Raw genomic sequence first — 9,956 nt, 5'->3', positions numbered from 1 at the left:
GAGGACAGGCGAGTGCTGGCCACACGGGGGGCCTTCCCACTCACAGAGAAACGGCAGGCGAAGCAGCCGTGCTGGCGGGGCAGGCGCTCCCACAGTGTCACAAGACTCTGCCCACTCGGGCCCCTCGGCCCAGGCCTCCCAGCCCAGACGATGAAGCACAGAGACCCTCGGCGCCCGCGGCGCCCACTCCTCACCATGGCTCTTCATGATTTATTGTTGGTTTTGGCCACCTGGCGGACACCTCCCACCTTCCGCCATCCACCCCCGACTCCACCCACCAGGGACCCCTCTCTTCACAACCCCTCACTGTGGCCACACTTCTCCCGACAGTCCCAGTGCTGACGGTGAGCAGCCCCTGTGCCCATGTGACACAGGGTCTCCCTGGTGGCCCCAGAGTTCACCACGGGCCGAAGGCGACTGGAGTCTGGGCTCAGGAGCTGCCCCAAAGCTGGGAGGGGGAGCCTTCAGGAGCTGAGAGCTGGGGTGCAGTTCGCGGTGTGAGCAGTTACGGGACGAAACTGTCCTTGTCAGGACCAGGGACAGCCACGGTTTTCCATGCTTGTGAGAGTCCACTGTAGGAGCGCAGAGGATTCCAGTTTATGGAAATTAAAAACAAGAGACGGACTTCAGCGGGCGGGAAACGGGAGCGCACATCGGCCACCGGTCAGCACTTCTCTGCCCGCGTGAGACTCTTCTCCTGACCATGACCTGACCCCACGCTGCAGCCGTCGACTGCTTGATTAAATAACACACGTTATAAAACCTTAAAAACGGAGCATTTACAGTCAGGGACATAAATACGTGCTTTTAAAAGTGTCTACATACATATTTACAGAGTTGCAAGATCAACCCTAGTAGCCCTGAAAAAAAAATCCCTTTATTGTGTGACGACGTCCCGAGTCCCCTCCCCCACTCTGGGTTGGACCCATCACTACTGGAACCAAGCTGAGAAAACGACACGGAAGTGGTCTCAGGCCTCTTCACTTGGGGTCTGTCCCAAAGGCACAAAACCCAAGAACCCCACTGAACCGGGTCCAAACTCTGAGCTCAGTCACCCGTTTCCCCGAGACATGGACTGTCCACCAGAGAGCAGGGCTCAGCCCCCTCATTCCCTGGCAGGCATTTATGGCCTCCGGAAATCTCTTTGTCTTTCCCCTGTGCTTTTTAGTCCTTCCATTTTTGTCCCGTGTCCAACTTTGTTTGCTTTCCTTTGCGGCTCATTTGAGAAGCTCAGATGCTGAAGGTGTAGATGGTCCCCAACAAGCCAGGCAATGAAGGGCACAGAGACCCCGTTCTCCATGCACCCTCCCCCTGTGCCATGGCATCTATGAATGGGGACAGTCCTTCTCCTGGATGCACTGCTGTAGGGCTTCCCTGCAAAGACTCAAGAGCCAGGGACCACCTGGAATCTCAACCTGGAAATGATTTGAGAGCCACAGTTTGGCAGGAAATGGGGCTCCCCGAGTGCTGGGGCCCAGCCTCCAGGTTTGGCCCCAAGGGGTCTGTATGCTATGGATTCCCAGAGATGTTGTGGGGAGAGGGTCCGTGGGGAAGGGGGTGGTCCTGAAGGGGAGCTAGGCCTCCTCCTGAAGGCCCTCCTCAGACAGGCCTGAAGCTGACCCCCAGGGCCAGAACAAAGTCCCCACAATGGCAAAGGACACTGGAGAAGCAAGAGGAGGGTCAAGGGGCTCTTGAAAAATTGCATAGTAGGAGAGGCGGCCCCCCCCCCCCCCCTGCCAGGAAGGCTGAGCCGCCAAGCAAGGTCCAGGCTGCGTCCAGGATCGTCCGGAGGCCCAAGTGGTCAGCCACCTTCCTGCTCCCCGGGTTCGGCACCTTTGGAGACCACGTGCGTCGCCTGCACACACAGCCTCGGACGCACGCTCTCCCCCGCCTCTCACAGTCTGGCACGGCCGTGGGTCGGTGCTCCCTGCAGGCAGACTGCCGGGCCCTTTGGCTTCGAGATTCCAGGTCACTTCAGGTGCTGGGGAGAGAGGGAGAGAGCACAGTGGCCACGGGTCAGCGCCAGCCTCAGCTTCTTCATGCATGGTCCTGCTCAGGTTCAAAGTGACACTCTACTGCAGCAGTGGCTGCAGGAGAGCAGCAGCGTGAGGACATCCGGGGAACACAGCAGTGCACCTACCCGCTGGCCCCCGGCCCAGGCTGCCTTTCAGGGTAACCCCGATGCCTCCCTGTCCCCTAGAACAGCCGCTGTCATGAACTCTGCCCCCTCTGATTGGTTTTGCTCATTTTTAAACCAACGCTCAGAATCCTGGGTGGGTGACATCCTTTGCACCTCTGCCTCGCATGCCTGCGAAGGCTCCCCGCTGCCGGACCCGCTGCTGCTCCGCGTTCCCCTGTGGGGACACGCCCAGCAATCCCCTGGATTACCGCGACATGAAACCTGGCGGTTTCCAGTTGAGGCCATTGTGACTCATGCTGCGCCAACATTCTTGTGTGTGTCTAGAAGACTCGTGGGTGTGGGCACGCGCTCTGGTGAGAGGGGACGCTGGGTGGAGGGTGTGCACAGCTACCATAGAAACACTCCTGGTGTTCACGCGTGCACGGCTCTGCCAGGCCAGGCCCTGGACGCGGCACTGCTGGGCTCAGGTAGCCCTCTGCCCAGCCTCGTGGACCCCCAGAGGCGTCCCAGGCAGTCGCTCTCCTCCTTAAGCTCATTTGGACACTCCCGACAGCCTCCTGCCAGGGGCACACCCCCATTGTACATGAAAGACACTGAGGCTCAGAGGGAAGAAAACAGGAGCAGCAGGGACAGCTCCTGACCCCCGTCCAGCTCGCTCCAGATCCTGCGTGTCCTGGTGACCAAGGGACAGATCTGCCTGTGGGCTTCCTCTGCAGAAAGCCTGCCCACAGCGCCCACTGAGCCCACAGCGCCCACTGAGCCCACAGCGCCCGCTCACAGCGCCCGGGTGAGCACGTGACATGCGCCGCCCTGGGTGGGAGCCGGGACCTGGGCTGGGCCAGGTTTGGGAGCCAGGTCTCTCAGTCAGCGGACCTAGTCGCCATTACTACTAACTAGTACTATGACTAGCATGACTAGTTCTGATAATGATGTGCTGGCTTTGCTCAGGCACGGCTTCCGTGCAATCCTCCACACACCTCGGGAGGTGGTGGGGCGAGCCCATTCGCAGGAGGAGGATGGAAAGAGAGACGCAGGTCCCCATGGCTCCCACCCAGTTGACAGCCCAGGACTGGGCTCCACAAGCTGCGCCCTTAACCCACGTCAACTCCGGCTCCCAAAACCTATCGGTGGGGCTGGGAGGAGCTGCCCCTGGTGGAGTGGGGTGCCTTCAAGAGGGGGAGCTTCCCTGCCCCACGACACTGCTGACACAGACTGGCCCCGCCCGGCCCTGCCTGGAGCAGCGGGGAGGAAAGAAAACAGGGGCCAGCCCCGGGCAGCCCGCGTTCCCTTGGCCTCACGCAGTTGGGGAAGGTGGGGTTCCCATGGTCAGCAGGGATCCTCAGAAGAAGCCCTAGTGCCTCGTCACTACCCAAGAGAGCCACCTTCCGGCTGTCCCGCCCTCCAGCCAGCCATCTGCTGTGTGGTGGACACGGACGCATGGCCAGGAGGAGGCAGAGGACGCTCTCCTACCAGGCGAACAGGCCAGGAGGCCACCTCACCGCACACCCGGCAGGAGGGCCCGCATCAGGATCCTGCACCACCGAGGGCCCCGGGGCCACCCGTTTTACCAAGGAGCAGCAGCAGTGAGAGGAAGCTCGTGGGGGCAGCCAAGGGACCGGCGCCAGCCCTTCCCTCAGCCGACGGCAGGAAAGACTCAGAGGGAGAGGGAGGGAGGGCCACAGCCGGAGCCCTCGTGCACCCTGACCTCAGGCTTCCAGCGAGGACCACAGGGAAAGGAGGACAGTGGTGTCCTGCCAAAGGAGCCCAGGCCGACAGGCAAACAGTGTGAGACATTTTTTAAAAATCATTAAAAAAGTAAAAGATCCTTGGTGTAAGATTCTTGGTGTACACATTTTAAAAATAGAAAAAAAAGCTAAGTGAGATGTCAAGGCACAAGTTTCAGGCACAGATTAAACGGTCGTGTTTGGAACACGGACGGCGAGGGCAAACACACATTACCCAGGACTCGTCCTTTCCAACCCCAGCCGGGGACTCTGGGCTGAAAACACGGGAAAGAATGAACCCACTCAGGATGGTGCTGTCCCTGTCCCTGCCCTGGCCTGGGGACAGCCTAACTGATAAGCCTGGGCAAATGTGGCCCCTGGCCATGGTCACCGTCCCCAGACTGCAGCGGCCTGCTCTGATCTCTCCGGCTGCCGAGAACACCCCTTGCTCTACGTCAGCGCCACGGAGGCCCGGGCGGTGGCCACCACAGGGAGTGGGGCTCAGCCTGACCCGGCCTCTGATCTTCCAAAGACTCTGAACAAACCTCAGCCTCTCCTCTCGGGGCTTCAGCTTTTCCATCTGTGAAATGGGAGGAGGACTTGGCCTCTGGGGCCTCCCAGACCTGTGCTGCTTAGGGTCCATGTCAGCTCTGCCCCACTGGACTGCAGTTTAGGGTCACATCCCCTTCCAGGGGGCAGCGGGTGGCAGAGAGAGGGGCTCGGTTCCGGGGAAGGTGGATGGTATTTTCCATCTCTCCCCAGCCTCCAGAGGAGTAAGGCCAAGCCCAGACATTCCACCTGCTGCAGAGAGGAGAAGGGAGGATGGGAGGACAGGCAGAAGGACAGGCTGGCTCCCCGGCCCAACACCAAAGGCCCCAGGGGCACAATGAGCCATCTTTGCCTTGAACCACTAAATCCTCATCAAAATGCCCCTGGCTCGCAGTCCAGTCCTGCCCGCGTTGGGCAGAAGCCTCTGAGCGCCACTGGGTCCCAGGACCAGGCTCACCTCTGACTCAGAGCGGGACCCTGTGTCTGTATTTGTAACTGTGCCAGCTCTTACGATTGGGTCCCCAGGTCCTGCTTTGGGATACCGATCTCAAGGACACCATGGATGCAGTTGTGCTGTCACCAAGCCTGCTCGTGGGGCACTGGCAAAGCCCAGACACTCGGAAAAGAAAAGTCTAGCTTCCATGTTTTTATCATGAGAAAACTTACTTAGAACAACTCTAGGCTTTTACCTTTGGAAAACTTAGAAAAGAGACTACACACAGATCTTAATTTTGTATTTTAAGGATTTTTTAGTATTGTTTTGATTTTCAAATACATTGTGGGGATAAGGACTCCATACATAATCTTTTTTTTTTTAATAGTTTTTCAGTTGTAAATGGACACAGTTTCTTTTTACGTATTTGTTTTTACATGGGGCCGGGGATGGAACCCAGGGCCTCACTCGTGAGGGGCAAGCGCTGTACCACTGAGCTGCAGCCCAGCCCTCGTGGCCTCTGAAGGTACTGAGTACTGAGTACTGAGTATGAACGCTATGCTCAAAACATCTTATGACTACTGCCATTACCATAGCACACACTTCCTAATGCTGACTGTGCACCAGGCGCTGGGCTAACGCTCTGCACACACTGAACACTTACAATTTCTGAGATCATCTGAAGAAGTAGGCTTTGATGTAGAGCCCACTTTACAGATGTGGGAACTGAGGCTCAGGGATTAAGTGACTTGAAGTCCTGCAGACAGCAAGGGACAGAGCTGGGGGTCTGAACCGTGGGGGTCCAGGGTCTGTGCTCTTGGCCACTAAATGCCCTTCCTGCAGGAAGGACCTGTGTCTGGCTCCTAGGGGCTTCGTAAGTCCTCCCATCCCCCCACCCAGGACCCACGCCAAGTCCCCGGGCCCGTGATCTCCTTGCATGTTGTCAGAGCTGCGCCTACCTGCTGCCGCCGGTCTCCTACCTGTCAGGGAGCAGGCCAAGAGTCTACTCTTTGAAGAAGGGTCCCTGGAACTGGGCTGCGGCAGGGGCCTTGACCTTCCTACACTGCCTGGTGATGTACGGGGCCGTCGGTGGAGGGCATCGGGACGCCAGGCGGAGGCTGTAGCTGCACGGGAAGAGGAACAACACAGATGGTCACCAGGAGCCTGCTCGCACGCCTGACATCGCCAGAGGGTGGGGTGTCTTGCATGTTGGCCACTAGCTCCCCGGTCCAGCAGGATGGTCCTTCCTGGACACCTGGAGGCCAGGTACCCGGCTTCGCCCAAGGGGAGGTGGGCTTTCCCGTTCAGTGTGTGCCTCACCACACTGTTTTTGATCCACCACATTCTCTCCCTGTGGAGATCACAGAAGCCCAAGTGAGAGGAAGCATCCATCAGCCCCATTCCGAGAGGCCACAGTGGGAGGACAGGTCCCCCAGTGGACACGCAGCGAGCCTCAATGAGCTCTCGCCGTGTGGAGACCATGGCTGCGCCCCTCTCTGATTCAGATGCTGCACCTGTCCTGCTGTTTGTCCCTCCTGCCAGGCTCAGCACACAGCCAGAAGGCAACCGGGGAGGTCACTGTTGCCAAAGTAAGTACCTGCATGGACAGGAGGGGCAGGCCCCCTCCATGCCACAGGCCACCCACCCCCCACTCGATATCCACCCTGGGCCTCACGTGAGCCAAACATGTCCGCTGGGTACGGGGGACTGAGGACATGACTTCCCAACAGAGGTGTAGACCCAGGGACCTTTGAGATGACTTGGCCCTTTTTTATATCATCTACTAAATGGGAACTGATTTTTTTTCAGAAAAGCTTTTAAAACTTCATTAACAGTGAGCCCTGACGAATCCCTCCCCTTCCTGTGCCTGGCTGACTCCTGCTCATCTTCCGGGTCACAGCTGGGACACTGCCTCCTCCAGGAAGCCTTCCTTCTCTAACTCCTGGGTGTGGAGTCCCCCGTGGGAATCCACTGCCCCTGCCTCCCCGCCCAGCACCCAGGTGCCCCCTTCCTTATCAACTCCAGGGTCCCAGGGTCAGCTTAGCACAACAAATACTCGGGTAACAACCACCCACCCACCGCAGGCGCTCACTGCCGCCAGCTGTGCTTCACCTTTCACACCCCAGCTCTCTTCCCCCTCGCCCACTCAGTGTGACTGGCATTGTCTCAGCAGGAAGGAGCAGGGACCCAGCCAAAGCAGCCAGGTCGGGAGGTGGGAGGCCAGGTGGGCAGCCAGGCAGGGCAAACACCGGAGGACCTCACCTGCGCCAGGTGTCAGCCCAGAGCCAGCTCTGCCTGAATACACAAGAGGTGGGAGTGGGGTCAGGCTCAAAACCGGCCAACAGCAGGGTCACGGAGCCAGTGGTTCTCCACCAGGGAGCACATCTGGAGGTGTCTGGAGACGTTCTGGGCTGTCACGACTGAGGGATGGAGTGTTGCCACTGGCCCACGGGAGGCCTCACAGTGCATGGGATCAGGCCCACCACAGAGACTCTCGCAGCCCAGGGCCCTGACACAGTGGGCCTCCCTCAGCTGTGGGAAGGTGTCACTGAACTTCATATGGACCACGGTTTTTCCCATACGTGCCTACTTATGATAAAGTCTAATTGTACGTATTAGATCTAGCTTAACAACAGCAACGACTGATAAATGCAATAATTATAATAATATACTATAATAAAAATTTTGTGAATAATCTTTCTCTTTCTGTCTCTCATCTTACGTACTTTCACCTTTTCATTAAAAGGAAGCACTTATAGCTTCATTTTGGCATATCTGAACGGCCATCATTCCTACTTTTTGTCCTTTGAAGCAGTTATTAAGTAAAATAAGGTGTTCTTGAACACAAGCACTGCTGTACCATGACAACTGACCTGATAACCAAGATGGCCCCTGTGACTAACAGGCGGGTAGCATATACAGCATGGACACACTGAAGAAAGGGATGAACATGTCCTGGGCAGCGTGGAGCGGAGACAACATGAGATTCTCTCATACGACTCATACTTGTAGGTGATTTTAAAATTATGAATTATTTCTGGACTTTTCCACTTAATGTTTTTAGACCATGGTTGACAAGGATAATTGAAACCACAGAAAATGAAACTGATGACAAAGGGGAATTACTGCCAAAGTTGACAAGGCAGCACTCAAGAAATATCTGTTAAAATAACCGAGAAGCCTTAGAATAAGGCACAGAGACATTCCTCTCTTCACAGCCTGGGTTCCGTCCAGGTCGGGGGGCCCCGGCCTGAATTCCACCCACACTTCGCATTCGAGGCCTATGGTCAGCTCACTCGACTCGCCTGAGCGAGAGTCTAGGGAAAAAGCTGAGGCCCAGCGCTCACCACAAGCTCCAGGGATCCTGATGACCACAAGGAGGCCTGAAGGAGGACTTCTGCGACGAGTGAGCACCTGCCAGGCCGACTGGTGCCCAGGTGGAATGTGGCCCAGGAAACACCTGGAGGAGCCATCTGCTGGAATCTGCCTGCAGATGTGGTAGCTTCACAGTCCAGGCACCTAGTAGGTCTCCCTCTGATGTCCTATTCTCTGGGGAAATACCTACCGTGGTGTGTAGCAGGACTAGCAGCAGCGAGAGGACAAAGATGGACAAGGCCTAAGTCACCAATTTCCAGCTCCTCACTGATACCACCCTTGTGTTTCCATTAAACATTCCAATACTAGATCCATCGGCCAAAAGTAACGCCTGCCCACCCCCTCCTTCAGCGACACAGGCTCTCTGATCCCCCAGCATCTCCACCCTCCTGGCTCCTGTGGCCACCGCAACCCCAGCCGTCCTCACTAGGGATCGTGCCTTCTCCCCAGCCCAGGTGTCCACCTGGGTGGAGGGCTGAGGGTCCCAGCAAAGCCCGTACAGGAAGGGCCTATCTCCACTCCTGGGCATCCCACCTGGCCTCTTGGGGCACACCCCCAGCTGGCATTCACATGGCTCTGTGGTTCCCATGCCCTTAGCTTCCTCTCTAGACTAGCAGAGAGGACATAGGAAGTGTCTTTAGGTCCATCTCATGGATGAGGAAACTGAGGCTGGGACAGACGTGGAACTTCTTTGGGGAGCAAAGCCAAGGCCTCTTGGCTCCATGCGCCACAATCTTGAGGGGTCAAAAGATCACCACCTCAGTGTCTCCCATGAGGACTGGCTTCCCTCTCCCAAGCCGTGTGACCTCAGCCAGGCATGGACCTCTCTGAGCTCCAGGTCTCCTGCATATTGGGAATACCAGTTCTGGAAAGTTTTTGTGGCCATTAAGTTTAGAGGAAGATCTCAGCGCAGCACATGCTGGCCGACTCTGGGTTGTGGCAGCTGGGGGTGGTGTGACCGGGACAGGCAGCAAGGTCCTCGGAGACCTGGGGGCGAGCTCCGAGACTCCGACTCATCTACTGTGAGACCCAGGATAAGTCCCTCCAGGCCTCTTGGCCTGCGAACCTCAGTCTCCACCTCTGAGAAGTAGGGGCCCTCGCAGCCAGACAGCTGGCTCAGAGCAGGGCTGGGAAGAGCCCGGGACGCAGGACGTGAGGTCGCTGATGGGGAGAGCTCAGCATATGTGACGTGTCTCGCGAGCGTGGAGCGTGGAGCGGGAGGTGAGTGGGCCCTGGCCGCCTCGGAGGCCGAACACCACGCTGCAGGGCTTCCGAACTCAGCCCAGGTGCCAGCTCAACCCACCTGACACAGGGCATCTCCCCGGGGCTGTCTCATGGGCATCCCGTCTAGAGGGACATTATGTGGTCCCAGCCTGCTCCACCCCGCGGGTTCTTCTCACCCCTTCTCCGCGAGTGGCATCACAGACAGGGCGCAGTCACCAGCGCCCCACAGCCTTTCCTCTCACCCACCGCCTCCCACGGACGACGGGCTCACACACCACCCACCCGCTGTATCGAGGGCCACAGGAGAACCTTGTGCGCAACTAGCACCTCGAGGCCTCCCTGTGGCCCACCCCAAGCTGCCAACCTCAGAGTCCTCGGCTGGACCTCCACCCACACGGCTCTGTCCCCACAGCCACCACCAGCATGACCATCGCTTGAGCATCCTCCACAGGAACGTGGCAACAGCCGCTTCATGGGCCTCTCCATTCCCCCTCTTGCTCCTCCCTCCATT

At 57.9% G+C, this 9,956-nt stretch overlaps 1 protein-coding gene across 6 annotated transcripts in view; it reads right to left on the bottom strand.

The window, feature by feature from the left end:
* Positions 1-216: 216 nt before the first annotated feature.
* Positions 217-9,956, bottom strand: part of Prdm2 (PR/SET domain 2) — a 119,505-nt gene continuing 109,765 nt past the window's right edge. For 5 of the 6 annotated variants that reach the window (XM_077791502.1, XM_077791504.1, XM_077791500.1 and 2 more), the window contains 2 exons: positions 5,827-5,970; positions 1,893-1,981 (listed from right to left, as the gene is read on the bottom strand). In XM_077791502.1, coding sequence (XP_077647628.1) covers positions 5,850-5,970 — 121 coding nt within the window. In that variant the 3' untranslated portion in view covers positions 1,893-1,981; positions 5,827-5,849. Of the gene's footprint in view, positions 1,982-5,826; positions 5,971-9,956 lie in introns of all 6 variants that reach the window. The other variant, XM_077791506.1, reaches the window with a different exon arrangement.

Source organism: Urocitellus parryii, chromosome 11 (assembly GCF_045843805.1).
Source record: "Urocitellus parryii isolate mUroPar1 chromosome 11, mUroPar1.hap1, whole genome shotgun sequence".
In the NCBI taxonomy this organism is placed as follows: domain Eukaryota; kingdom Metazoa; phylum Chordata; class Mammalia; order Rodentia; family Sciuridae; genus Urocitellus; species Urocitellus parryii.
This window is presented reverse-complemented; position numbering and strand designations above follow the sequence as displayed.